Genomic DNA, 26,870 nt, shown 5'->3' on the forward strand with positions numbered 1-26,870 from the left:
GGCTGGAGGGGGGCTGAATCGGCCTCCTCCTGTTCCTGTGTAACAGGCTGGAGAGGGGCTGAATGGGCCTCCTCCTGTTCCTGTGTAACAGGCTGGAGGGGGGCTGAATGGTCCTCCTCCTGTTCCTGTGTAACAGGCTGGAGGGGGGCTGAATCGGCCTCCTCCTGTTCCTGTGTAACAGGCTGGAGAGGGGCTGAATGTGCCTCCTCCTGTTCCTGTGTAACAGGCTGGAGAGGGGCTGAATCGGCCTCCTCCTGTTCCTGTGTAACAGGCTGGAGAGGGGCTGAATGTGCCTCCTCCTGTTCCTGTGTAACAGGCTGGAGAGGGGCTGAATGGGCCTCCTCCTGTTCCTGTGCAACAGGCTGGAGAGGGGCTGAATGGGCCTCCTCCTGTTCCTGTGTAACAGGCTGGAGAGGGGCTGAATGGCTTCCTCCTGTTCCTGGGTAACAGGCTGGAGAGGGGCTGAATGGGCCTCCTCCTGTTCCCGTGTAACAGGCTGGAGAGGGGCTGAATGGGCCTCCTCCTGTTCCTGTGCAACAGGCTGGAGAGGGGCTGAATGGGCCTCCTCCTGTTCCTGTGTAACAGGCTGGAGAGGGGCTGAATCGGCCTCCTCCTGTTCCTGTGTAACAGGCTGGAGAGGGGCTGAATGGGCCTCCTCCTGTTCCTGTGTAACAGGCTGGAGAGGGGCTGAATGGGCTCCTCTTCGTCCTGTCAATGGATAATTGCTGGTTGGTTTGGAGTTCAGTTGAAGGATGAAGATAATCTGGCTGTGCAATGAGAGTGAATTCTCGAACGTCCTTCCCCGGAGCGAACAACTCCTCTGACATTTCTGAACTGTTCAAAGTCATTGCTTCCTTCAGGCGAGCTATTAAAATTCATCCGACTGGGTGCTGCACGATGCAATCTGTCTGTGAATCTCTATTTTCAAGAAAGCACAGTACGAAGTCTTGCAACACCAGGTTAAAGTCCAACAGGTTTGTTTCGATGTCACTAGCTTTCGGAGTGCTGCTCCTTCCTCAGGTGAATGAAGAGGTATGTTCCAGAAACACATATATAGACAAAATCAAAGATGCCAAACAATGCTTGGAATGTGAGCATTAGCAGGTGATTAAATCTTTACAGATCCAGAGATGGGGTAACCCCAGGTTAAAGAGGTGTGAATTGTGTCAAGCCTGGACAGTTGGTAGGATTTTGCAGGCCAGATGGTGGGGGATGAATGTAATGCGACATGAATCCCAGGTCCCGGTTAAGGCCGCACTCATGTGTGCGGAACTTGGTTGTAAGTTTCTGCTCGGCGATTCTGCATTGTCGCGGGTCCTGAAGGCCGCCTTGGAGAATGCTTACCTGGAGATCAGAGGCTGAGTGCCCTTGACTGCTGAAGTGTTCCCCGACTGGAAGGGAACATTCCTGCCTGATGATTGTTGCGCGATGTCCGTTCATTCGTTGTCGCAGCGTCTGCATGGTCTCGCCAACGTACCACGCTTCGGGACATCCTTTCCTGCAGTGTATGAGGTAGACAACGTTGGCCGAGTCGCACGAGTACGTACCGCGTACCTGGTGGGTGGTGTTCTCACGTGTAATAGTGGTATCCATGTCGATGATCTGGCACGTCTTGCAGAGATTGCCATGACAGGGTTGTGTGGTGTCGTGGTCACTGTTCTGAAGACTGGGTAGTTTGCTGCAAACAATGGTTCGTTTGAGGTTGCGCGGTTGTTTGAAGGCAAGTAGTGGGGGTGTGAGGATGACCTTGGCAAGATGTTCATCGTCATCAATGACGTGTTGAAGGCTGTGAAGAAGATGACGTAGTTTCTCCGCTCCGGGGAAGTACTGGACGACGAAGGGTATTCTGTCGGTTGTGTCCCATGTTTGTCTTCTGAGGAGGTCGGTGCGGTTTTTTGCTGTGGCGCGTTGGAACTGTCGATCGATGAGTCGAGTGCCATATCCCGTTCGTACGAGGGCATCTTTCAACGTCTGTAGATGTCTGTTACGCTCCTCCTCGTCTGAGCAGATCCTGTGTATACGGAGCGCTTGTCCATAGGGGATGGCTTCTTTAATGTGTTTAGGGTGGAAGCTGGAGAAGTGGAGCATCGTGAGGTTATCCGTGGGTTTGCGGTAAAGCGAAGTGCTGAGGTGACCGTCCTTGATGGAGACGAGTGTGTCCAAGAATGCAACTGATTTTGGAGAGTAGTCCATGGTGAGTCTGATGGTTGGATGGAACTTATTAATGTCATCGTGTAGTCGTTTCAGTGATTTTTCGCCGTGGGTCCAAAGGAAAAAAATGTCATCGATGTATCTGGTGTATAATGTCGGTTGAAGGTCCTGTGCAGTGAGTAGGTCCTGTTCAAACTTGTGCATGAAGATGTTGGCGTATTGGGGTGCGAATTTGGTCCCCATGGCTGTTCCGTGCGTCTGGATGAAGAACTTGTTGTCGAAGGTGAAGACGTTGTGATCCAGAATGAAGCGGATGAGTTGCAGAATTGCGTCTGGAGATTGGCAGTTGTCGGTGTTGAGTACTGAGGCTGTTGCAGCAATGCCGTCGTCATGGGGGATGCTGGTGTAGAGTGCCGAGACGTCCATTGTGACGAGGAATGTTCCTGGTTCAACTGGTCCATGGGTGCTGAGTTTCTGTAGGAAGTCCGTCATGTCGCGACAGAAGCTGGGTGTACCTTGTACGATGGGTTTCAAGATGCCCTCGATGTAGCCAGAGAGGTTCTCACACGGTCCCATTGCCTGAAACGATAGGGCGGCCTGGTGTGTTGGGCTTATGTATTTTTGGAAGGCAGTAGAGATCTCCAATGCGGGGAGTACGTGGGATGAGAGCACGTAGGGTGCTCTGAAGATCTGGATCCAAGGTCTTGATCAGTCTGTTAAGTTAGCGGATATGTTCCTTGGTCGGATCTGCGGGTAACTGTCTGTAGTGTTCTTGGTTGTTCAGTTGTCGGTATACTTCTTTGCAGTAGTCCGTTCTGTTCAGTACGACAGTGGCCGTGACAGTGATAGTTTATTTTCAAGGCGTTGGCAATGGCAAGGTGGGAAATTCTCAACGTGAACCTTCGCAATATTCAGAAACAATTTCCTGTTTAATTTACAGAAAACGTGTCTTGTGGAATATATTAACATCCTTCTCCGGCAGAAATGTGAGAGCCAGTCACTGAGTGACTGAGTGACTCCAACATAGTCTTAAATTCAGCAGACAGCAGTCAGGATACTGGGGGGGAGAGAGGTTACTGAGTGACAGTGTGAGGGAGCTGGATTAACATCAGTAGAGATACAGTCAGTAACACAGGGCGCTGGGGGAGAGGGGTTACTGAGTGACAGTGTGAGGGAGCTGGATTAACATCAGTAGAGATACAGTCAGTAACACACGGTGCTGGGGAAGAGGGGTTACTGAGTGACAGTGTGAGGGAGCTGGATTAACATCAGTAGAGATACAGTCAGTAACACAGGGTGCTGGGGGAGAGGGGTGACTGAGTGACAGTGTGAAGGAGCTGGATTAACATCAGTAGAGATACAGTCAGTAACACAGGGTGCTGGGGGAGAGGGGTTACTGAGTGACAGTGTGAGGGAGCTGGATTAACATCAGTAGAGATACAGTCAGTAACACAGGGTGCTGGGGGAGAGGGGTTACTGAGTGACAGTGTGAGGGAGCTGGATTAACATCAGTAGAGATACAGTCAGTACTGGGGGAGAGAGGTTAGTGAGTGACAGTGTGAGGGAGCTGGATTAACATCAGTAGAGATACAGTCAGTAACACAGGGTGCTGGGGGGTGAGGGGTTACTGAGTGACAGTGTGAGGGAGCTGGATTAACATCAATAGAGATACAGTCAGTAACACAGGGTGCTGGGGGAGAGGGGTTACTGAGTGACAGTGTGAGGGAGCTGTATTAACATCAGTAGAGATACAGTCAGTAACACAGGATGCTGAGGGAGAGGGGTTACTGAGTGACAGTGTGAGGGAGCTGGATTAACATCAGTCGAGATACAGTCAGTAACACAGGGTGCTGGGGGAGAGGGGTTACTGAGTGACAGTGTGAGGGAGCTGGATTAACATCAGTAGAGATACAGTCAGTAACACAGGGTGCTGTGGGATAGGGGTTACTGAGTGACAGTGTGAGGGAGCTGGATTAACATCAGTAGAGATACAGTCAGTAACACAGGGTGCTGGGAGAGGGGTTACTGAGTGACAGTGTGAGGGAGCTGGATTAACATCAGTAGAGATACAGTCAGTAACACAGGATGCTGAGGGAGAGGGGTTACTGAGTGACAGTGTGAGGGAGCTGGATTAACATCAGTAGAGATACAGTCAGTAACACAGGGTGCTGGGGGAGTGGGGTTACTGAGTGACAATGTGAGGGAGCTGTATTAACATCAGTAGAGATACAGTCAGTAACACAGGATGCTGAGGGAGAGGGGTTACTGAGTGACAGTGTGAGGGAGCTGGATTAACATCAGTCGAGATACAGTCAGTAACACAGGGTGCTGGGGGAGAGGGGTTACTGAGTGACAGTGTGAGGGAGCTGGATTAACATCAGTAGAGATACAGTCAGTAACACAGGGTGCTGTGGGATAGGGGTTACTGAGTGACAGTGTGAGGGAGCTGGATTAACATCAGTAGAGATACAGTCAGTAACACAGGGTGCTGGGGGAGAGGGGTTACTGAGTGACAGTGTGAGGGAGCTGGATTAACGTCAGTAGAGATACAGTCAGTAACACAGGGTGCTGGGGGGTGAGGGGTTACTGAGTGACAGTGTGAGGGAGCTGGATTAACATCAGTAGAGATACAGTCAGTAACACAGGGTGCTGGGGGAGAGGGGTTACTGAGTGACGGTGTGAGGGAGCTGGATTAACATCAGTAGAGATACAGTCAGTAACACAGGGTGCTGGGGGAGAGCGGTTAGTGAGTGACAGTGTGAGGGAGCTGGATTAACATCAGCAGAGATACAGTCAGTAACACAGGGTGCTGGAGGAGAGGGGTTACTGAGTGACAGTGTGAGGGAGCTGGATTAACATCAGTAGAGATACAGTCAGTAACACAGGGTGCTGGGGGAGAGGGGTTACTGAGTGACAGTGTGAGGGAGCTGGATTAACATCAGTAGAGATACAGTCAGTAACACAGGGTGCTGGGGGGTGAGGGGTTACTGAGTGACAGCGTGAGGGAGCTGGATTAACATCAGTAGAGATACAGTCAGTAACACAGGGTGCTGTGGGATAGGGGTTACTGAGTGACAATGTGAGGAAACTGGATTAACATCAGTAGAGATACAGTCAGTAACACAGGGTGCTGGGGGAGAGGGGTTACTGAGTGACAGTGTGAGGGAGCTGGATTAACATCAATAGAGGTACAGTCAGTAACACAGGGTGCTGGGGAGAGGGGTTACTGAGTGACAATGTGAGGGAGCTGTATTAACATCAGTAGAGATACAGTCAGTAACACAGGATGCTGGGGGAGAGGGGTTACTGAGTGACAGTGTGAGGGAGCTGGATTAACATCAGTAGAGATACAGTCAGTAACACAGGGTGCTGGGGGAGAGGGGTTACTGAGTGACAGTGTGAGGGAGCTGGATTAACATCAGTAGAGATACAGTCAGATTCACAGGGCGCTGGGGGAGATGGGTTACTGAGTGACAGTGTGAGGGAGCTGGATTAACATCAGTAGAGATACAGTCAGTAACACAGGGTGCTGGGGGGTGAGGGGTTACTGAGTGACAGTGTGATGGAGCTGGATTAACATCAGTAGAGATACAGTCAGTAACACAGGGTGCTGTGGGATAGGGGTTACTGAGTGACAATGTGAGGGAGCTGGGGGAGAGGGGTTACTGAGTGACAGTGTGAGGGAGCTGGATTAACATCAGTAGAGATACAGTCAGTAACACAGGGTGCTGGGGGAGATGGGTTACTGAGTGACAGTGTGAGGGAGCTGGATTAACGTCAGTAGAGATACAGTCAGTAACACAGGGTGCTGGGGGAGAGGGGTTACTGAGTGACAGTGTGAGGGAGCTGGATTAACATCAGTAGAGATACAGTCAGTAACACAGGGTGCTGGGGGGTGAGGGGTTACTGAGTGACAGCGTGAGGGAGCTGGATTAACATCAGTAGAGATACAGTCAGTAACACAGGGTGCTGGGGGAGAGGGGTTAGTGAGTGACAGTGCGAGGGAGCTGGATTAACATCAGCAGAGATACAGTCAGTAACACAGGGTGCTGGAGGAGAGGGGTTACTGAGTGACAGTGTGAGGGAGCTGGATTAACATCAGTAGAGATACAGTCAGTAACACAGGGTGCTGGGGGAGAGGGGTTACTGAGTGACAGTGTGAGGGAGCTGGATTAACATCAGTAGAGATACAGTCAGTAACACAGGGTGCTGGGGGAGATGGGTTACTGAGTGACAGTGTGAGGGAGCTGGATTAACATCAGTAGAGATACAGTCAGTAACACAGGGTGCTGGGGGAGAGGGGTTACTGAGTGACAGTGTGAGGGAGCTGGATTAACATCAGTAGAGATACAGTCAGTAACACAGGGTGCTGGGGGAGAGGGGTTACTGAGTGACAGTGTGAGGGAGCTGGATTAACATCAGTAGAGATACAGTCAGTAACACAGGGTGCTGGGGGAGAGGGGTTACTGAGTGACAGTGTGAGGGAGCTGGATTAACATCAGTAGAGATACAGTCAGTAACACAGGGTGCTGGGGGAGAGGGGTTACTGAGTGACAGTGTGAGGGAGCTGGATTAACATCAGTAGAGATACAGTCAGTAACACAGGGTGCTGGGGGGTGAGGGGTTACTGAGTGACAGCGTGAGGGAGCTGGATTAACATCAGTAGAGATACAGTCAGTAACACAGGGTGCTGGGGGAGAGGGGTTACTGAGTGACAGTGTGAGGGAGCTGGATTAACATCAGTCGAGATACAGTCAGTAACACAGGGTGCTGGGGGAGAGGGGTTACTGAGTGACAGTGTGAGGGAGCTGGATTAACATCAGTAGAGATACAGTCAGTAACACAGGGTGCTGTGGGATAGGGGTTACTGAGTGACAGTGTGAGGGAGCTGGGGGAGAGGGGTTACTGAGTGACAATGTGAGGGAGCTGGATTAACATCAGTAGAGATACAGTCAGTAACACAGGGTGCTGAGGGAGGGGGTTACTGAGTGACAGTGTGAGGGAGCTGGATTAACGTCAGTAGAGATACAGTCAGTAACACAGGGTGCTGGGGGAGAGGGGTTACTGAGTGACAGTGTGAGGGAGCTGGATTAACATCAGTAGAGATACAGTCAGTAACACAGGGTGCTGGGGGGAGTGGGGTTACTGAGTGACAGTGTGAGGGAGCTGGATTAACATCAGTAGAGATACAGTCAGTAACACAGGGTGCTGGGAGAGAGGGGTTACTGAGTGACAGTGTGAGGGAGCTGGATTAACATCAGTAGAGATACAGTCAGTAACACAGGGTGCTGGGAGAGAGGGGTTACTGAGTGACAATGTGAGGGAGCTGGATTAACATCAGTAGAGATACAGTCAGTAACACAGGGTGCTGGGGGAGAGGGGTTACTGAGTGACAGTGTGAGGGAGCTGGGGGAGAGGGGTTACTGAGTGACAGTGTGAGGGAGCTGGATTAACATCAGTAGAGATACAGTCAGTAACACAGGGTGTTGGGGGAGAGGGGTTACTGAGTGACAGTGTGAGGGAGCTGGATTAACATCAGTAGAGATACAGTCAGTAACACAGGGAGCTGGGGGAGAGGGATTACTGAGTGACAGTGTGACGGAGCTGGATTAACATCAGTAGAGATACAGTCAGTAACACAGGGTGCTGGGGGAGAGGGGTTACTGAGTGACAGTGTGAGGGAGCTGGATTAACATCAGTAGAGATACAGTCAGTAACACAGGGTGCTGGGGAGAGGGGTTACTGAGTGACAGTGTGAGGGAGCTGGATTAACATCAGTAGAGATACAGTCAGTAACACAGGGTGCTGGGTGTGGTAGTATGTATTGGGGGTCATGTGGGACTGGAAGCCCTAATGTCATTGGCTGACAGATCCCGGGTCCTGGTTGGCCGTTGACCTCAAGCTCCGCCCTGAAGGCGGAGTATAAGAAGCCGGTGCCTTCCCCCGCAGGCCAGTTTACTATCGGGCTGCTGGGGAACAGACACGCTTAATAAAGCCTCATCGACTTCACTCTATTCGTCTCACGGAGTCTTTGTGCGCCACAATTTATTAAGCGTGCCTAAAAAGGACTATGGAGCTCAGGATCATTCCAGAATGCCTGAGGATCAGCCCCCACGCAGTGAACGCGGCAGCAGCCTTCAAACACTGGCAGACTTGCTTTGAGGCCTACATCACATCGACCACAGGCCGAGTCTCAGATGAACAAAAACTGCAGGTCCTGCACTCGAGGGTGAGCACGGAGATTTTCACCCTCATTGAAGACACCCGCGATTTCCAGACGGCGTTCACAGCACTGAGAAATCTCTACGTTCGCCCAGTTAACCAAATCTACGCTCGCTACCAGCTCGCGACAAGACGGCAAGCTCCCGGAGAATCGATGGACGAGTTCTACGCCGTGCTGCTGATTTTGGGACGAGCCTGCAGCTGCCCGTCGGTGAACGCAAACGAACACACGGACATGTTAATGCGCGATGCTTTTGTTGCAGGTATGCAATCCTCCCAAATCCGCCAAAGACTTCTAGAAAAAGAGTCACTAGGACTCTCTGAGGCACGGGCCCTGGCAGCCTCGCTGGACGTAGCCGCGCGTAATACCCGCGCCTACGGCCCCGACCGCGTGGCAGGCCATTGGGCTCCGTACGTACCCGTCGCGGCAAACCCCCTACCCCCCCCCCCCCGGACACCCCACAGGCTTGCGCAGTCCAAACGCCGAGTCGCACCGGGGGCGCCCGCTGTAATTTCTGCGGCCAGGCGAAGCGCCCCCGACAACGCTGCCCGGCCCGCGCAGCCATCTGCAAAAGCTGCGGGAAAAAGGGCCTCTATGCGGTGGTGTGCCGATCCCGCGAGGTCGCCGCCGTCCCGGGGCCAGAGGGAGCCCTACAGGCAGTCTATGCGTCCCAACCCCCCCAGCACGCCATGTGCGACCCGCAGGCGCAGCCGCTCTGGGTCCCGACCACCGCGGCCCCGGGAGAACTGGGAGCCCTGCACGCCGCCTACGCTCCCCAACCCCCCTCCCCGCAGCCCATGTACGACCCGCCGCCGGCGCTCCCGATTTGGGTGCCGGCCAACACTCTCCACGGAGAGGAGGGGGTTTTTCGCATCCCTAACGCCACCCTCACCCCCGTCCCGCGCCCCACGCCTGACCCGCCGGCGCCACCTACCTTGACCCCGACCACCGCTGTCCCCGGTGAGGGAGCTCCGCGCGGTCCCAGCGCTCGCGGCCCCACGACTGACCCGCCGGAGCCGCCGACCTGGGCCCTCACCCCCGTCCCGCGCCCCACGACTGACCCGCCGGCGCCGCCGACCTGGGCCCTCACCCCCGTCCCGCGCCCCACGCCTGTCCCGCCGGCGCCGCCGACCTGGGCCCTCACCCCGCGCCCCACGCCTGACCCGCCGACCTGGGCCCTCGCCCCCGTCCCGCGCCCCACGCCTGACCCGCCGGCGCCGCCGACCTGGGCCCTCACCCCCGTCCCGCGCCCCACGCCTGACCCGCCGGCGCCGCCGACCTGGGCCCTCACCCCCGTCCCGCGCCCCACGCCTGACCCGCCGGCGCAACTTACCTGGACCCCGATCACCGCCGTCCCCGGCGAGGGAGCTCCGCATGGTCCCAGCGCTCGCAGTACTGACCCGCCGGCCTGGGCCCCGACCACCGCTGTCCCCGGCGAGGGAGCTCCGCGCGTCCTAGCGCCCGCGGCCCTGGCGCTCGCAGTCAAGGAACTCCGCGCGGTCCTAGCGCCCCCCCAGACCCCCCAGAACACCATGTGCGACCCGCAGATGCCGCCATTTTGGGTCCCGACCACCACGAGGGGAGGAGGGGCCCCGCCATCTTGGACCGCCCCCGACCTGTACGACGCATGGGGGCGGCCATTTTGTCCATCCCCGACGCCATCTTGGACGGCAACAACGGACCCCACCCCACTACTACAACCACGGCTCGCTTCGGTTACACTCGATCAGGCTCGGCCCCGGACTCTCCAGACGACGACGACAACGGTCCTAATTAACGGCCACGAGATGCCATGCCTAGTCGACTCCGGGAGCACGGAAAGTTTTATCCACCCCGACACGGTAAGACGCTGTTCCTTAACTACCTTCCCCAGCGCACAAAAGATTTGCCTAGCTGCAGGATCCCACTCTGTACAGATCCAGGGATTCTGCATAGTTACCCTAACGGTGCAGGGGAGGGAATTCAAAAACTACAAACTTAACGTCCTTCCCCAACTCTGTGCCCCCACCTTGCTGGGATTAGATTTCCAATGCAATCTACGGAGCCTTACGTTTAAATTCGGCGGCCCCATACCCCCACTCACTATCTGCGGCCTCGCCACCCTCAAGGTGCAACCCCCATCCTTGTTTGCGAACCTCACCCCGGATTGCAAACCCGTCGCCACTAGGAGCAGACGGTACAGTGCCCAGGACCGGACCTTCATTCGCTCCGAAGTCCAGCGGCTACTAAAGGAGGGCATAATCCAGGCCAGCAATAGTCCCTGGAGAGCGCAGGTGGTAGTAGTGAAGACAGGGGAGAAACAAAGGATGGTCATTGACTATAGCCAGACCATCAACAGGTACACACAACTAGACGGGTACCCTCTCCCCCGCATATCCGACATGGTCAATCGGATTGCCCAGTATAAAGTCTTCTCCACCGTGGACCTCAAGTCCGCCTACCATCAGCTCCCCATCCGCCCAAGTGACCGCAAGTACACAGCCTTCGAGGCAGACGGGCGATTATACCATTTCCTATGGGTCCCTTTTGGCGTCACAAACGGGGTCTCGGTCTTCCAACGGGAGATGGACCGAATGGTTGATCAACATGGGTTACGGGCCACGTTCCCGTACCTCGACAATGTAACCATCTGCGGCCACGATCAGCAGGACCACGACGCCAACCTCCAAAAATTCCTCCAGACCGCCAAAGCCTTGAACCTCACGTACAACGAGGACAAGTGCGTTTTTAGCACCGATCGGCTAGCCATTCTGGGCTACATAGTGCGCAATGGGATAATAGGCCCCCACCCCGAACGTATGTGCGCACTCATGGAATTTCCCCTCCCGCACTGCCCAAAAGCCCTGAAACGCTGCCTGGGGTTCTTTTCGTACTACGCCCAGTGGGTCCCCCAGTACGCAGACAAGGCCCGCCCCCTAATACAGACCACGACCTTCCCTCTGTCGACAGAGGCTTGCCAGGCCTTCAGCCGCATCAAAGCGGACATCGCAAAGGCCACGATGCGCGCCATCGACGAGTCCCTCCCCTTCCAGGTCGAGAGCGACGCCTCCGACGTAGCTCTAGCGGCCACCCTTAACCAAGCGGGCAGACCCGTGGCCTTCTTCTCCCGAACCCTCCACGCCTCAGAAATCCGCCACTCCTCAGTGGAAAAGGAAGCCCAAGCCATAGTGGAAGCTGTGCGACATTGGAGGCATTACCTGGCCGGCAGGAGATTCACTTTCCTCACTGACCAACGGTCGGTAGCCTTCATGTTCGATAATGCACAGCGGGGCAAGATTAAAAATGACAAGATCTTAAGGTGGAGGATCGAGCTCTCCACCTTTAACTATGAGATCTTGTACCGGCCCGGAAAGCTGAACGAGCCGTCCGATGCCCTATCCCGCGGCACATGTGCCAACGCACAAATCAACCGCCTCCAAACCCTCCACGAGGACCTCTGCCACCCGGGGGTCACTCGGTTTTACCACTTCATCAAGTCCCGCAATCTCCCATACTCTTTAGAGGAGGTCCGTACAGTCACAAGGGACTGCCACATCTGCGCGGAATGCAAGCCGCATTTTTTCAGGCCAGATGGAGCGCACCTGATTAAGGCTTCCCGCCCCTTTGAACGCCTCAGTCTCGATTTCAAAGGGACCCTCCCCTCCAACGACCGCAACGCATATTTCCTTAATGTAGTGGACGAATACTCCCGCTTCCCTTTTGCCATTCCCTGCTCCGACATGACCGCGGCCACAGTCATTAAAGCCCTGAACAGCATCTTCACACTGTTCGGTTACCCCGCATACGTCCACAGCGACAGGGGGTCCTCTTTCATGAGTGACGAGCTGCGCCAGTTCCTGCTCAGCAAGGGCATAGCCTCAAGCAGGACGACCAGCTACAACCCCCGGGGGAACGGGCAAGTAGAAAGGGAGAACGGCACGGTCTGGAAGGCCGTCCTACTGGCCCTACGGTCCAGGGATCTCCCAGTTTCACGGTGGCAGGATGTCCTCCCGGACGCTCTCCATTCCATCCGGTCGTTATTATGTACAAGCACTAATCAAACGCCGCACGAGCGTCTCCTTGTCTTCCCTAGGAGGTCCTCCTCTGGAACGTCGCTGCCGACCTGGCTGGCGGCCCCAGGACCCATCCTGCTCCGAAAGCATGTGCGGGCACATAAGGCGGACCCGTTGGTCGAAAGGGTTCACCTCCTCCACGCAAACCCCCAGTACGCCTACGTGGAGTACCCCGACGGCCGACAGGACACGGTCTCCCTGCAGGATCTGGCGCCCGCCGGCACCATGCACACCCCCCGACACCATCAACCCAACCGCCCCCCTTCCTGCCACCGCCGCACCCCGCGACCGCCCCCTTCCCAGGAGGATCAGTTCCCCTCCCTTTTGCACCGACAGCTGAAACCGTGTGGCTCCCGGAGGTGACAACGTTGGTACAAGCACTACCACCACCGCCGGGGCCGAGGCGATCGACACGGACGACCAGACCGCCCGACCGACTCGTGGCGTCGATGTAAAACAAAGATGGACTGTCCAATGAACATTTTGTTTTTCCTATACCCTCTGTAAATAGTTGTAACAGGACGATACTGTCCAATACTGTACTACCATGTAACTGTTCTATGCTCCCAGGACCAGCCCTGTAAACCCTTAGCACCATACGAACCATCACCCCGCCGGGTTCATTTTTGACAAGGGGTGAATGTGGTAGTATGTATTGGGGGTCATGTGGGACTGGAAGCCCTAATGTCATTGGCTGACAGATCCCGGGTCCTGGTTGGCCGTTGACCTCATACTCCGCCCTGAAGGCGAAGTATAAGAAGCCGGTGCCATCCCCCGCAGGCCAGTTTACTATCGGGCTGCTGGGGAACAGACACGCTTAATAAAGCCTCATCGACTTCACTCTATTCGTCTCACGGAGTCTTTGTGCGCCAAACTGGGGGAGAGGGGTTACTGAGTGACAGTGTGAGGGAGCTGGATTAACATCAGTAGAGATACAGTCAGTAACACAGGGTGCTGGGGGAGAGGGGTTACTGAGTGACAGTGTGAAGGAGCTGGATTAACATCAGTAGAGATACAGTCAGTAACACAGGGTGCTGAGGGAGAGGGGTTACGGAGTGACAGTGTGAGGGAGCTGGATTAACATCAGTAGAGATACAGTCAGTAACACAGGGTGCTGGGGGATAGGGGTTACTGAGTGACAATGTGAGGGAGCTGGATTAACATCAGTAGAGATACAGTCAGTAACACAGGGTGCTGGGGGAGAGGGGTTACTGAGTGACAGTGTGAGGGAGCTGGATTAACATCAGTAGAGATACAGTCAGTAACACAGGGTGCTGGGGGAGAGGGGTTACTGAGTGACAGTGTGAGGGAGCTGCATTATCATCAGTAGAGATACAGTCAGTAACACAGGGTGCTGGGGAGAGGGGTTACTGAGTGACAGTGTGAGGGAGCTGGATTAACATCAGTAGAGATACAGTCAGTAACACAGGGTGCTGGGGGAGAGGGGTTACTGAGTGACAGAGTGAGGGAGCTGGATTAACATCAGTAGAGATACAGTCAGTAACACAGGGTGCTGGGGAGAGGGGTTACTGAGTGACAGTGTGAGGGAGCTGGATTAACATCAGTAGAGATACAGTCAGTCACACAGGGTGCTGGGAGAGAGGGGTTACTGAGTGACAGTGTGAGGGAGCTGGATTAACATCAGTAGAGATACAGTCAGTAACGCCGGGTGCTGGGGGAGAGGGGTTGCTGAGTGACAGTGTGAGGGAGCTGATTAACATCAGTAGAGATACAGTCAGTAACACAGGGTGCTGGGGGAGAGGGGTTACTGAGTGACAGTGTGAGGGAGCTGGATTAACATCAGTAGAGATACAGTCAGTAACACAGGGTGCTGGGGGAGAGGGATTACTGAGTGACAGTGTGAGGGAGCTGGATTAACATCAGTAGAGATACAGTCAGTAACACAGGGTGCTGGGGAGAGGGGTTACTGAGTGACAGTGTGAGGGAGCTGGATTAACATCAGTAGAGATACAGTCAGTAACACAGGGTGCTGGGGGAGAGGGGGTACTGAGTGACAGTGTGAGGGTGCTGCATTAACATCAGTAGAGATACAGTCAGTAACACAGGGTGCTGGGGAGAGGGGTTACTGAGTGACAGTGTGAGGGAGCTGGATTAACATCAGTAGAGATACAGTCAGTAACACACGGTGCTGGGGGAGAGGGGTTACTGAGTGACAGTGTGAGGGAGCTGGATTAACATCAGTAGAGATACAGTCAGTAACACAGGGTGCTGGGGGAGAGGGGTTACTGAGTGACAATGTGAGGGAGCTGGTTAACATCAGTAGAGATACAGTCAGTAACACAGGGTGCTGGGAGAGAGGGGTTACTGAGTGACAGTGTGAGGGAGCTGGATTAACATCAGTAGAGATACAGTCAGTAACACAGGGTGCTGGGGGAGAGAGGTTACTGAGTGACAGTGTGAGGGAGCTGGATTAACATCAGTAGAGATACAGTCAGTAACGCAGGGTGCTGGGGGACAGGGGTTACTGAGTGACAGTGTGAGGGAGCTGATGAACATCAGTAGAGATACAGTCAGTAACACAGGGTGCTGGGGGAGAGGGGTTACTGAGTGACAGTGTGAGGGAGATGGACTAACATCAGCAGAGATACAGTCAGTAACACAGGGTGCTGGGAGAGAGGGGTTACTGAGTGATAGAGTGAGGGAGCTGGATTAACATCAGTAGAGTTACAGTCAGTAACATAGGGTGCTGGGGGAGAGGGGTTACTGAGTGACAGTGTGAGGGAGATGGACTAACATCAGCAGAGATACAGTCAGTAACACAGGGTGCTGGGAGAGAGGGGTTACTGAGTGACAGAGTGAGGGAGCTGGATTAACATCAGTAGAGATACAGTCAGTAACACAGGGTGCTGGGGGAGAGGGGTTTCTGAGTGACAGTGTGAGGGAGCTGGATTAACATCAGTAGAGATACAGTCAGTAACACAGGGTGCTGGGGGAGAGGGGTTACTGAGTGACAGTGAGAGGGAGCTGGATTAACATCAGTAGAGATACAGTCAGTAACACATGGTGCTGGGGAGAGGGGTTACTGAGTGACAGTGTGAGGGAGCTGGATTAACATCAGTAGAGATACAGTCAGTAACACAGGGTGCTGGGGGAGAGGGGTTTCTGAGTGACAGTGTGAGGGAGCTGGATTAACATCAGTAGAGATACAGTCAGTAACACATGGTGCTGGGGAGAGGGTTTACTGAGTGACAGTGAGGGAGCTGGATTAACATCAGTAGAGACACAGTCAGTAACACAGGGTGCTGGGGGAGTGGGGTTACTGAGTGACAGTGTGAGGGAGCTGGATTAACATCAGTAGAGATACAGTCAGTAACACAGGGTGCTGGGGGACAGGGGTTACTGAGTGACAGTGTGAGGGAGCTGGATTAACATCAGTAGAGATACAGTCAGTAACACAGGGTGCTGGGGGACAGGGGTTACTGAGTAACAGTGTGAGGGAGCTGGATTAACATCAGTAGAGATACAGTCAGTAACACAGGTGCTGGGGGACAGGGGTTACTGAGTGACAGTGTGAGGGAGCTGGATTAACATCAGTAGAGATACAGTCAGTAACACAGGGTGCTGGGGGACAGGGGTTACTGAGTAACAGTGTGAGGGAGCTGGATTAACATCAGTAGAGATACAGTCAGTAACACAGGGTGCTGGGGGAGAGGGATTACTGAGTGACAGTGTGAGGGAGCTGGATTAACATCAGTAGAGATACAGTCAGTAACACAGGGTGCTGGGGGAGAGGGATTACTGAGTGACAGTGTGAGGGAGCTGGATTAACATCAGTACAGATAGTCAGTAACACAGGGTGCTGGGGGAGAGGGGTTACTGAGTGACAGTGTGAGGGAGCTGGATTAACATCAGTAGAGATACAGTCAGTAACACAGGGTGCTGGGGGACAGGGGTTACTGAGTGACAGTGTGAGGGAGCTGGATTAACATCAGTAGAGATACAGTCAGTAACACAGGGTGCTGGGGGACAGGGGTTACTGAGTGACAGTGTGAGGGAGCTGGATTAACATCAGTAGAGATACAGTCAGTAACACAGGGTGCTGGGGGAGAGGGGTTACCAAGTGACAGTGTGAGGGAGCTGGATTAACATCAGTAGAGATACAGTCAGTAACACAGGGTGCTGGGGGAGAGGGATTACTGAGTGACAGTGTGAGGGAGCTGGATTAACATCAGTAGAGATACAGTCAGTAACACAGGGTGCTGGGGGAGAGGGATTACTGAGTGACAGTGTGAGGGAGCTGGATTAACATCAGTAGAGATACAGTCAGTAACACAGGGTGCTGGGGGAGAGGGGTTACTGAGTGACAGTGTGAGGGAGCTGGATTAACATCAGTAGAGATACAGTCAGTAACACGGTGCTGTGGGAGTGGGGTTACTGAGTGACAGTGTGAGGGAGCTGGATTAACATCAGTAGAGATACAGTCAGTAACACAGGGTGCTGGGGGAGAGGGATTACTGAGTGACAGTGTGAGGGAGCTGGATTAACATCAGTAGAGATACAGTCAGTAACACGGTGCTGGGGGAGAGGGGTTACTGAGTGACAGTGTGAGGGAGCTGGATTAACATCAGTAGAGATACAGTCAGTAACACATGGTGCTGGGGGAGAGGGGTTACTGAGTGACAGTGTGAGGGAGCTGGATTAACATCAGTAGAGATACAGTCAGTAACACAGGGTGCTGGGGGAGAGGGGTTACTGAGTGACAATGTGAGGGAGCTGGATTAACATCAGTAGACATACAGTCAGTAACACAGGGTGCTGGGGGAGAGGGGTTACTGAGTGACAGTGTGAGGGAGCTGGATTAACATCAGTAGAGATACAGTCAGTAACACAGGGTGCTGGGGGAGAGGGGTTACTGAGTGACAGTGTGAGGGAGCTGGATTAACATCAGTAGAGATACAGTCAGTAACACAAGGTGCTGGGAGAGAGGGGTTACTGAGTGACAGTGTGAGGGAGCTGGATTAACATCAGTAGAGATACAGTCAGTAACACAGGTTGCTGGGGGAGAGGGGTTCCTGAGTGACAGTGTGAGGGAGCTGGATTAACATCAGTAGAGATACAGTCAGTAACACAGGGTGCTGGGGGAGAGGGGTTACTGAGTGACAGTGTGAGGGAGCTGGATTAACATCAGTAGAGATACAGTCAGTAACACAGGGTGCTGGGGGAGAGGGGTTACTGAGTGACAGTGTGAGGGAGCTGGATTAACATCAGTAGAGATACAGTCAGTAACACAGGGTGCTGGGGAGAGGAGTTACTGAGTGACAGTGTGAGGGAGCTGGATTAACATCAGCAGAGATACAGTCAGTAACAGAGGGTGCTGGGGGAGAGGGGTTACTGAGTGACAGTGAGGGAGCTGGATTAACATCAGTAGAGATACAGTCAGTAACACAGGGTGCTGGGGGAGAGGGGTTACTGAGTGACAGTGTGAGGGAGCTGGATTAACATCAGTAGAGATACAGTCAGTAACACAGGGTGCTGGGGGAGAGGGGTTACTGAGTGACAGTGTGAGGGAGCTGGATTAACATCAGTAGAGATACAGTCACTAACACAGGGTGCTGAGGGAGAGGGGTTACTGAGTGACAGTGTGAGGGAGCTGGATTAACATCAGTAGAGATACAGTCAGTAACACAGGGTGCTGGGGGAGAGGGGTTACTGAGTGACAGTGTGAGGGAGCTGGATTAACATCAGTAGAGGTACAGTCAGTAACACAGGGTGCTGGGGGAGAGGGGTTACTGAGTGACAGTGTGAGGGAGCTGGATTAACATCAGTAGAGATACAGTCAGTAACACAGGGTGCTGGGGGAGAGGGGTTACTGAGTGACAGTGTGAGGGAGCTGGATTAACATCAGTAGAGATACAGTCAGTAACACAGGGTGCTGGGGGAGAGGGGTTACTGAGTGACAGTGTGAGGGAGCTGGATTAACATCAGTAGAGGTACAGTCAGTAACACAGGGTGCTGGGGGAGAGGGGTTACTGAGTGACAGTGTGAGGGAGCTGGATTAACATCAGTAGAGGTACAGTCAGTAACACAGGGTGCTGGGGGAGAGGGGTTACTGAGTGACAGTGTGAGGGAGCTGGATTAACATCAGTAGAGACACAGTCAGTAACACAGGGTGCTGGGGGAGAGGGGTTACTGAGTGACAGTGTGAGGGAGCTGGATTAACATCAGTAGAGGTACAGTCAGTAACACAGGGTGCTGGCAGGGGGGGGGGTTGGTGAGTTCCCCAGGCAGACTGGTTTGAACCGGAGACTGATGGGCAGCTCTGTGCTAATCCTCACGTGTTTAATCTCCCCATTCTTTGGCCAGACGTAACCTCCGCCTACAGTTTTTTCTGAAGGATTTCTGTCTGTAGTGCTGGCCTGTGTTTGAGAGACTCATCGACATCCAAACACTTCTAGCAACTGGGATTTTGGAAGTTTCCCATTCTGAGAAGGAGCGTCTACTCAGTGTGAGTTATCAGAATCTATCCAACATTCCTTTTCCTTCTTGCTCCTCGTAGAATCATTTGCAACGACTTGGGAGAGCCGGCTGGTTTCAACTCGCTTGGATCCACAAAGCAACTCGCAGGGGCAGCACGGTAGCCTTGTGGATAGCACAATTGCTTCACAGCTCCAGGGTCCGAGGTTCGATTCCGGCGTGGGTCACTGACTGTGCGGACTCTGCACATCCTCCCCGTGTGTGCGTGGGTTTCCTCTGGGTGCTCCGGTTTCCTCACACAGTCCAAAGATGTGCAGGTTAGGGGGATTGGCCATGATAAATTGCCCTTAGTGTCCAAAATTGCCCTTAGTGTTGGGTGGGGTTACTGGGTTATGGGGATAGGGTGCTCTTTCCAAGAGCCGGTGCAGACTCGATGGGCCGAATGGCCTCCTTCTGCACTGTAAATTCTATGATAATCTATGATAATACCTCTGACAGTGCGGCACTGCCTCAGTACTGACCCTCTGACAGTGCAGCACTCCCTCAGTACTGACCCTCTGACAGTGCAGCACTCCCTCAGCACTGACCCTCTGACAGTGCGGCACTGCCTCAGTACTGACCCTCTGACAGTGCAGCACTCCCTCAGTACTGACCCTCTGACAGTGCGGCACTCCCTCAGTACTGACCCTCTGACAGTGCAGCACTCCCTCAGTACTGACCCTCTGACAGTGCAGCACTCCCTCAGTACTGACCCTCTGACAGTGCGGCACTCCCTCAGTACTGACCCTCTGACAGTGCAGCACTCCCTCTGTACTGACCCTCTGACAGTGCGGTGCTCCCTCAGTACTGACCCTCTGACAGTGCAGCACTCCCTCAGTACTGACACTCTGACAGTGCAGCACTCCCTCAGTACTGACCCTCTGACAGTGCGGCACTCCCTCAGTACTGACCCTCTGACAGTGCAGCACTCCCTCAGTACTGACCCTCTGACAGTGCAGCACTCCCTCTGTACTGACCCTCTGACAGTGCAGCACTCCCTCTGTACTGACCCTCTGACAGTGCGGAGCTCCCTCAGTACTGACCCTCTGACAGTGCGGTGCTCCCTCAGTACTGACCCTCTGACAGTGCAGCACTCCCTCAGTACTGACCCTCTGACAGTGCAGCACTCCCTCAGTACTGACCCTCTGACAGTGCGGAGCTCCCTCAGTACTGACCCTCTGACAGTGCGGCACTCCCTCAGTACTGACCCTCTGACAGTGCGGCACTCCCTCAGTACTGACCCTCTGACAGTGCGGCACTCCCTCAGTACTGACCCTCTGACTGTGCAGCACTCCCTCAGTACTGACCCTCTGACAGTGCGGAGCTCCCTCAGTACTGACCCTCTGACAGTGCGGCGCTCCCTCAGTACTGACCCTCTGACAGTGCAGCACTCCCTCAGTACTGACCCTCTGACAGTGCAGCACTCCCTCAGTACTGACCCTCTGACAGTGCAGCACTCCCTCAGCACTGATCCTCTGACAGTGCAGCACTCCCTCAGTACTGACTCACTGACAGTGCGGCACTCCCTTAGTACTGACCCTGTGACAGTGCGGCACTCCCTCAGTACTGACCCTCTGACAGTGCGGCACTCCCTCAGTACTGACTCTCTGGCAGTGCGGTGCTCCCTCTGTACTGACCCTCTGACAGTGCGGTGCTCCCTCAGTACTGACCCTCTGACAGTGCGGCACTCCCTCAGTACTGACCCTCTGACAGTGCGGAGCTCCCTCAGTACTGACCCTCTGACAGTGCGGCGCTCCCTCAGTACTGACTCACTGACAGTGCGGCACTCCCTCAGTACTGACTCTCTGGCAGTGCGGTGCTCCCTCTGTACTGACCCTCTGACAGTGCGGTGCTCCCTCAGACTGACCCTCTGACAGTGCGGCACTCCCTCAGTACTGACCCTCTGACAGTGAGGAGCTCCCTCAGTACTGACCCTCTGACAGTGCGGCGCTCCCTCAGTACTGACCCTCTGACAGTGCAGCACTCCCTCAGTACTGACCCTCTGACAGTGCAGCACTCCCTCAGAACTGACCCTCTGACAGTGCAGCACTCCCTCAGTACTGACCCTCTGACAGTGCGGCACTCCCTCAGTACTGACCCTCTGACAGTGCAGCACTCCCTCAATACTGACCCTCTGACAGTGCAGCACTCCCTCAGTACTGACCCTCTGACAGTGCAGCACTCCCTCAATACTGACCCTCTGACAGTGCAGCACTCCCTCAGTACTGACCCTCTGACAGTGCGGCACTCTCTCAGTACTGACCCTCTGACAGTGCAGCACTCCCTCAGTACTGACCCTCTGACAGTGCAGCACTCCCTCAGAACTGACCCTCTGACAGTGCAGCACTCCCTCAGTACTGACCCTCTGACAGTGCGGCGCTCCCTCAGTACTGACCCTCTGACAGTGCAGCACTCCCTCAGTACTGACCCTCCGACAGTGCGGCACTCTCTCAGTACTGACCCTCTGACAGTGCAGCACTCCCTCAGTACTGATCCTCTGACAGTGCGGCACTCACTCAGTACTGATCCTCTGACCTTGTGACACTCCCTCAGTACTGACCCTCTGACAGTGCAGCACTCCCTCAGTGCTGACCCTCTGACAGTGCAGCACTCCCTCAGTACTGACCCTCTGACAGTGCGGCGCTCCCTCAGTACTGATCCTCTGACAGTGCAGTACTCCCTCAGTACTGACCCTCTGACAGTGCAGCACTCCCTCATTACTGACCCTCCGACAGTGCGGCACTCTCTCAATACTGACCCTCCGACAGTGCGGCACTCCCTCAGTACTGACACTTTGACAGTGCAGCACTCCCTCAGTATTGCCCCTCCAACAGTGCGGCACTCCCTCAGTACCGACCCTCTGACAGTGCGGCGCTCCCTCAGTACTGACCCTTTGACAGTGCAGCACTCCCTCAGTACTGACCCTCCGACAGTGCAGAACTCCCTCAGTACTGACCCTCTGACAGTGCAGCACTCCCTCAGTACTGACCCTCCGACAGTGCAGCTCTCCCTCAGTACTGACCCTCTGACAGTGCAGCACTCCATCAGTACTGACCCTCTGACAGTGCGGCACTCCCTCAGCACTGACCCTCTGACCGTGCGACACTCCCTCAGTGCTGACCTTCTGACAGTGCGACACTCCCTCAGTACTGACTCTCTGACAGTGCAGCAATCCCTCAGTACTGACCCTCTGACAGTGCGGCGCTCCCTCAGGTACTGACCCTCTGACAGTGCAGCACTCCCTCAGTACTGACCCTCTGACAGTGCGGCAATCCCTCAGTACTGACCCTCTGACCGTGCAGCACTCCCTCAGTACTGACCCTCTGACAGTGCAGCACTCCCTCAGTACTGACCCTCTGACAGTGCGGCACTCCCTCAGTACTGACCCTCTGACAGTGCGGCGCTCCCTCAGGTACTGACCCTCTGACAGTGCGGCGCTCCCTCAGTACTGACCCTCTGTCAGTGCGGCACTCCCTCAGTACTGACCCTCTGACAGTGCGGCGCTCCCTCAGTTCTGACCGTCTGACAGTGTGGCACTCCCTCAGTACTGACCCTCTGACCGTGCGACACTGCCTCAGTGCTGACCCTCTGACAGTGCAGCACTCCCTCAGTACTAGCCCTCTGACAGTGCGGCGCTCCCTCAGGTACTGACCATCTGACAGTGCGGCACTCCCTCAGTCCTGACCCTCTGACAGTGCGGCACTCCCTCAGTACTGACCCTCTGACAGTGCGGCACTCCCTCAGTACTGACCCTCTGACAGTGCAGCACTCCCTCAGTACTGGCCCTCTGACAGTGCGGCACTCCCTCAGCACTGACCCTCTGACAGTGCTGTGCTCCCTCAGTACTGACCGTCTGACAGTGCAGCACTCCCTCAGCACTGACCCACTGACAGTGCGGCACTCCCTCAGTACTGACCCACTGACAGTGCGGCGCTCCCTCAGTACTGACCCTCTGACAGTGCGGCACTCCCTCAGTACTGACCCTCTGACAGTGCGGCGCTCCCTCAGTACTGACCCTCTGACAGTGCGGCACTCCCTCAGGTACTGACCATCTGACAGTGTGGCACTCCCTCAGTACTGACCCTCTGACAGTGCGGCGCTCCCTCAGTACTGACCCTCTGACAGTCCAGCACTCCCTCAGTACTGACCCTCTGACAGTGCGGCACTCCCTCAGCACTGACCCTCTGACAGTGCGGTGCTCCCTCAGTACTGACCATCTGACAGTGCGGCACTCCCTCAGCACTGACCCTCTGACAGTGCGGCACTCCCTCAGTACTGACCCTCTGACAGTGCAGCACTCCCTCAGTACTGACCCTCTGACAGTGCGGCACTCCCTCAGTACTGACCCTCTGACAGTGCGGCACTCCCTCAGTACTGACCCTCTGACAGTGCAGCACTCCCTCAGTACTGGCCCTCTGACAGTGCGGCACTCCCTCAGCACTGACCCTCTGACAGTGCTGTGCTCCCTCAGTACTGACCGTCTGACAGTGCAGCACTCCCTCAGCACTGACCCACTGACAGTGCGGCACTCCCTCAGTACTGACCCACTTACAGTGCGGCGCTCCCTCAGTACTGACCCTCTGACAGTGCGGCACTCCCTCAGTACTGACCCTCTGACAGTGCGGCGCTCCCTCAGTACTGACCCTCTGACAGTGCGGCACTCCCTCAGGTACTGACCATCTGACAGTGTGGCACTCCCTCAGTACTGACCCTCTGACAGTGCGGCGCTCCCTCAGTACTGACCCTCTGACAGTCCAGCACTCCCTCAGTACTGACCCTCTGACAGTGCGGCACTCCCTCAGCACTGACCCTCTGACAGTGCGGTGCTCCCTCAGTACTGACCATCTGACAGTGCGGCACTCCCTCAGCACTGACCCTCTGACAGTGCGGCACTCCCTCAGTACTGACCCTCTGACAGTGCAGCACTCCCTCAGTACTGACCCTCTGACAGTGCGGCACTCCCTCAGTACTGACCCTCTGACAGTGCGGCACTCCCTCAGTACTGACCCTCTGACAGTGCGGTGCTCCCTCAGTACTGTCCCTCTGACAGTGCGGCACTCCCTCAGGTACTGGCCCTCTGACAGTGCGGCACTCCCTCAGTACTGACCCTCTGACAGTGCGGCCTCTCTCAGTACTGACCCTCTGACAGTGCAGCACTCCCTCAGTACTGACCCTCTGACAGTGCGGCACTCCCTCAGTACTGACCCTCTGACAGTGCAGCACTCCCTCAGTACTGACCCTCTGACAGTGCGGCACTCCCTCAATACTGACCCTCTGACAGTGCAGCACTCCCTCAGTACTGACCCTCTGACAGTGCGGCACTCCCTCAGTACTGACCCTCTGACAGTGCGGCGCTCCCTCAGTACTGACCCTCTGACAGTGCGGCACTCCCTCAGTACTGACCCTCTGGCAGTGCGGCACTCCCTCAGTACTGACCCTCTGACAGTGCAGCACTCCCTCAGTACTGACCCTCTGACAGTGCGGCACTCCCTCAGTACTGACCCTCTGACAGTGCAGCACTCCCTCAGTACTGACCCTCTGACAGTGCGGCACTCCCTCAGTACTGACCCTCTGACAGTGCAGCACTCCCTCAGTACTGACCCTCTGACAGTGCAGCACTCCCTCAGTACTGACCCTCTGACAGTGCGGCACTCCCTCAGTACTGACCCTCTGACAGTGCAGCACTCCCTCTGTACTGACCCTCTGACAGTGCGGTGCTCCCACAGTACTGACCCTCTGACAGTGCAGCACTCCCTCAGTACTGACCCTCTGACAGTGCAGCACTCCCTCAGTACTGACCCTCTGACAGTGCGGCACTCCCTCAGTACTGACCCTCTGACAGTGCAGCACTCCCTCAGTACTGACCCTCTGACAGTGCAGCACTCCCTCTGTACTGACCCTCTGACAGTGCAGCACTCCCTCTGTACTGACCCTCTGACAGTGCGGAGCTCCCTCAGTACTGACCCTCTGACAGTGCGGTGCTCCCTCAGTACTGACCCTCTGACAGTGCAGCACTCCCTCAGTACTGACCCTCTGACAGTGCAGCACTCCCTCAGTACTGACCCTCTGACAGTGCGGAGCTCCCTCAGTACTGACCCTCTGACAGTGCGGCACTCCCTCAGTACTGACCCTCTGACAGTGCGGCACTCCCTCAGTACTGACCCTCTGACAGTGCGGCACTCCCTCAGTACTGACCCTCTGACAGTGCAGCACTCCCTCAGTACTGACCCTCTGACAGTGCGGAGCTCCCTCAGTACTGACCCTCTGACAGTGCGGCGCTCCCTCAGTACTGACCCTCTGACAGTGCAGCACTCCCTCAGTACTGACCCTCTGACAGTGCAGCACTCCCTCAGTACTGACCCTCTGACAGTGCAGCACTCCCTCAGTACTGACCCTCTGACAGTGCAGCACTCCCTCAGTACTGACTCTCTGGCAGTGCGGTGCTCCCTCTGTACTGACCCTCTGACAGTGCGGTGCTCCCTCAGTACTGACCCTCTGACAGTGCGGCACTCCCTCAGTACTGACCCTCTGACAGTGCGGAGCTCCCTCAGTACTGACCCTCTGACAGTGCGGCGCTCCCTCAGTACTGACTCACTGACAGTGCGGCACTCCCTCAGTACTGACTCTCTGGCAGTGCGGTGCTCCCTCTGTACTGACCCTCTGACAGTGCGGTGCTCCCTCAGACTGACCCTCTGACAGTGCGGCACTCCCTCAGTACTGACCCTCTGACAGTGAGGAGCTCCCTCAGTACTGACCCTCTGACAGTGCGGCGCTCCCTCAGTACTGACCCTCTGACAGTGCAGCACTCCCTCAGTACTGACCCTCTGACAGTGCAGCACTCCCTCAGAACTGACCCTCTGACAGTGCAGCACTCCCTCAGTACTGACCCTCTGACAGTGCGGCACTCCCTCAGTACTGACCCTCTGACAGTGCAGCACTCCCTCAATACTGACCCTCTGACAGTGCAGCACTCCCTCAGTACTGACCCTCTGACAGTGCAGCACTCCCTCAATACTGACCCTCTGACAGTGCAGCACTCCCTCAGTACTGACCCTCTGACAGTGCGGCACTCTCTCAGTACTGACCCTCTGACAGTGCAGCACTCCCTCAGTACTGACCCTCTGACAGTGCAGCACTCCCTCAGAACTGACCCTCTGACAGTGCAGCACTCCCTCAGTACTGACCCTCTGACAGTGCGGCGCTCCCTCAGTACTGACCCTCTGACAGTGCAGCACTCCCTCAGTACTGACCCTCCGACAGTGCGGCACTCTCTCAGTACTGACCCTCTGACAGTGCAGCACTCCCTCAGTACTGATCCTCTGACAGTGCGGCACTCACTCAGTACTGATCCTCTGACCTTGTGACACTCCCTCAGTACTGACCCTCTGACAGTGCAGCACTCCCTCAGTGCTGACCCTCTGACAGTGCAGCACTCCCTCAGTACTGACCCTCTGACAGTGCGGCGCTCCCTCAGTACTGATCCTCTGACAGTGCAGTACTCCCTCAGTACTGACCCTCTGACAGTGCAGCACTCCCTCATTACTGACCCTCCGACAGTGCGGCACTCCCTCAGTACTGACACTTTGACAGTGCAGCACTCCCTCAGTATTGCCCCTCCAACAGTGCGGCACTCCCTCAGTACCGACCCTCTGACAGTGCGGCGCTCCCTCAGTACTGACCCTTTGACAGTGCAGCACTCCCTCAGTACTGACCCTCCGACAGTGCAGAACTCCCTCAGTACTGACCCTCTGACAGTGCAGCACTCCCTCAGTACTGACCCTCCGACAGTGCAGCTCTCCCTCAGTACTGACCCTCTGACAGTGCAGCACTCCATCAGTACTGACCCTCTGACAGTGCGGCACTCCCTCAGCACTGACCCTCTGACCGTGCGACACTCCCTCAGTGCTGACCTTCTGACAGTGCGACACTCCCTCAGTACTGACTCTCTGACAGTGCAGCAATCCCTCAGT

The 26,870-nt window shown here is 55.4% G+C and overlaps 1 protein-coding gene across 1 annotated transcript in view; it reads left to right on the plus strand.

Moving 5' to 3' along the window:
- Window positions 1-907: 907 nt before the first annotated feature.
- The window catches only part of LOC140398893 (catechol O-methyltransferase A-like), a 250,091-nt gene continuing 224,128 nt past the window's right edge, over window positions 908-26,870 (plus strand). The window contains exon 1 of the mRNA XM_072487849.1: window positions 908-1,032. Within this exon, the coding sequence (XP_072343950.1) occupies window positions 985-1,032 (48 nt within the window). The 5' untranslated portion in view covers window positions 908-984. The remainder of the gene's footprint in view (window positions 1,033-26,870) is intronic.

Source organism: Scyliorhinus torazame, chromosome 22 (assembly GCF_047496885.1).
Source record: "Scyliorhinus torazame isolate Kashiwa2021f chromosome 22, sScyTor2.1, whole genome shotgun sequence".
In the NCBI taxonomy this organism is placed as follows: Eukaryota; Metazoa; Chordata; class Chondrichthyes; order Carcharhiniformes; family Scyliorhinidae; genus Scyliorhinus; species Scyliorhinus torazame.